The 2,521-nt window shown below is 44.5% G+C and overlaps 1 protein-coding gene across 1 annotated transcript in view; it reads right to left on the bottom strand.

The window, feature by feature from the left end:
- GINS1 (GINS complex subunit 1) overlaps positions 1-2,521 on the bottom strand; it is a 13,172-nt gene that overhangs the window by 5,612 nt on the left and 5,039 nt on the right. Inside the window, exon 4 of the mRNA XM_018573090.1 lies at positions 2,296-2,386. Coding sequence (XP_018428592.1) covers positions 2,296-2,386 — 91 coding nt within the window. The remainder of the gene's footprint in view (positions 1-2,295; positions 2,387-2,521) is intronic.

The raw sequence follows: 2,521 nt of genomic DNA, 5'->3' as shown, positions 1-2,521 counted from the left end.
CCCCCTTTATCAAAGGATCCAAAAACAGCCTTCTTGTGTAGCCACATGCCAGTCACTGAATTGACAAGTCCAACTCGGGGGTAAGTAATCCTGGCACTCCAGCTGTGGTGACTGGTACAAGCTGCAAATCCCGAGGCACTGCAATGGGAATTGTAGTTTTACCACAGCTGGAGTGCAGAGGCTGCCTACACCTGGTTAATTGACAGTTAAAGAAGTTGTTGGAGATGCCTATGTAAAAACTTTATAAATTCCTGAAATGTCAATATAAGGGCAACAGTATAATGAGAAAAAACAAACCTACAACTTTTATCTTAAAAAGCAGTCATTGCGCTCCAGTCCCATGACTTTGCCTAGCTTGAGATGTCACAAGTCTGCTGCAGCAGGAGGAAGCATTTCCTCAGACTCCCCTCACCCAATACTAAAATATTGTAACAAGTCACCAGGTGAGTGGATGCAGCAGGGGCTGATCTGTGTCAGACTTTTGTGAACGCAGCAAGGAACTGCAGGATTTACTTGACCGTCATCCTAGAGCGGCATCTCAGTCAAGGAAATAGATGCTGACCCTAGATAGTGCCTGAACAAAGATGGCACTGGTAGTCTAATAAGAAAAGCAGATGAAGGCAATGCCAGGAGAGTACTGTGATTTCTGTCAGAGGTAACAAATACATGGAAGTGTTACACACTAAGTATCCTGCATGCACTTAACATGAAATATATATCTGATGCTAGGTGTATATGACCCCATAGTACTGAAAGTCAACTCTTGTCACCTTACATTATAGCTATGGTCTGTGTGTTCTATGTGTTCAGTAAAGCCGGGTACACATAGAATACGATCCCATAATGATCACCCGATACGCACACTGCTCAGCACATTGGTACAGTAAGAGCTTTCTTTCCTCGTCTCACTTCACACTATCTGCTCCCACAGCCATCAAACTGACACCCAGTGCTTTGTTCTAATCAGGTGCAATCTTTCCATTATCATTCAATACATTAATGAGGGGAATTTATCAAAGCTGGAGCAGATTTGCACTGCAGCCAATCAGCTTATCTGTCTCATTATCAAATCTTACCTGAGCAAACTGAAGAGAGGTGCTGATTGGTTGCCATTGGCAACTGCTCCAGATTCTGATAAATCCCCTCAAATGTGTTTTCCTGTGAAACTCAATATAACCTGCTTCTGAAATTGCTAATTGCCTGGCTGTATCTGCCTTCCAACGTCTCAGTCACAGCTCCTCAACAAACACGCAGCAGGCAGTTAGAATATCTGATCAGTAGATGTGTTACAGCTAAGGTACATTCAAAGTACTGAGAGCACTGGAGCAGCATGCCGGCCAGGAAACGGACATAAGAAAGGGTCAGCAATGGCATTTCTCTCAGGACACGTTTTCTTTAACATCTGCAGGTTACCTGAGGCGTAAGCAGTAAATTCATTCTTTCAGAGTAACTTAAAAAGTCACATGACTGGGGCTAGTGACAGAGCAGACATTACAATACACCAGCCTCTCAATGTTTACATCGTCATTCCTCCAATGAGAAGAGTGCTTCTGATGTGAAGGGGGGCTCCTGATGTGAAAAAGGGGGAGTCTAATGTAAAGAGGGGCTCCTAATAAGAAGGTGAGCTCTTGATGTAAAGGGGAACTCTGATGTGAAGCAGAATGTGAACCCCACATTTTTTTGCGGTTTTGCTTGGTGTTCCCCCTTAAAAATCATACCTGGCCCCTTGCGTAGGATAAGGGCCGGTATAGATTTTGGAGGGACCACACCTCATTTTTTTACATTTTAAACTAGGGTGCTCTGAGATTTTACAAACTTTAAAAGGGGTGCCATGAATTAACAAAGATTGAGAAACACTGCAATACACACACACACACACACACTGACAAAGCAGACATCACAACAAACACACCCCACCAGGACTGGCAGAAGGTTTACAATGTACTCCTCGCCAGCCTGACAGACGGTTTACAGTACATTCCCCGCCAGCCTGACAGAAGGTATCAGCACACTCCTGCAGTTTCCTTGATCCCTGCAGGGCTGGGGTTAGTGTATATTTAAGATGAATTACAATATGACAGAAACATCACCCAAACCATATCACTGAACACATTCAATACCAATAACAAGTGCACACCCTTGTCAATTATTCTGGGGGGGTAAAGCTGGATTTTCAGTCCGCCTCTACTGTTCCCATGAGATAAGCTAGCTGCGGGAGTGGCTTCCCAGTCACACACCGACACACTTAAGCTAAAGAGCATGTTTTGCTTATCTGTGGAAAAAGAAGTAACAAACCTCTTCGGCAGACATTTGGAACCGCAGAGCATTTGGTAACACGCTGCCGTACTCCCAGCGGAGAGCTCGGATCCGAAGCAGGCGGTCATAGCTGAAAGTTGGAAACCACACAGCTGAATAATGCATGGTGGGGGTAGAAAGCTGCATCACTCCTCCCTAATACAAATCTGTCTGGGTGAGCACATTAGAAGCTACATCTCTGCTCTCATAGATTGTAAACACTCTT

Source organism: Nanorana parkeri, unplaced genomic scaffold (assembly GCF_000935625.1).
Source record: "Nanorana parkeri isolate BGI_ZX_2015 unplaced genomic scaffold, ASM93562v1 scaffold46, whole genome shotgun sequence".
Taxonomy (NCBI): domain Eukaryota; kingdom Metazoa; phylum Chordata; class Amphibia; order Anura; family Dicroglossidae; genus Nanorana; species Nanorana parkeri.
The sequence above is the reverse complement of the archived record's forward strand: the minus strand, read 5'-3'. Positions and strand labels throughout refer to the sequence as shown.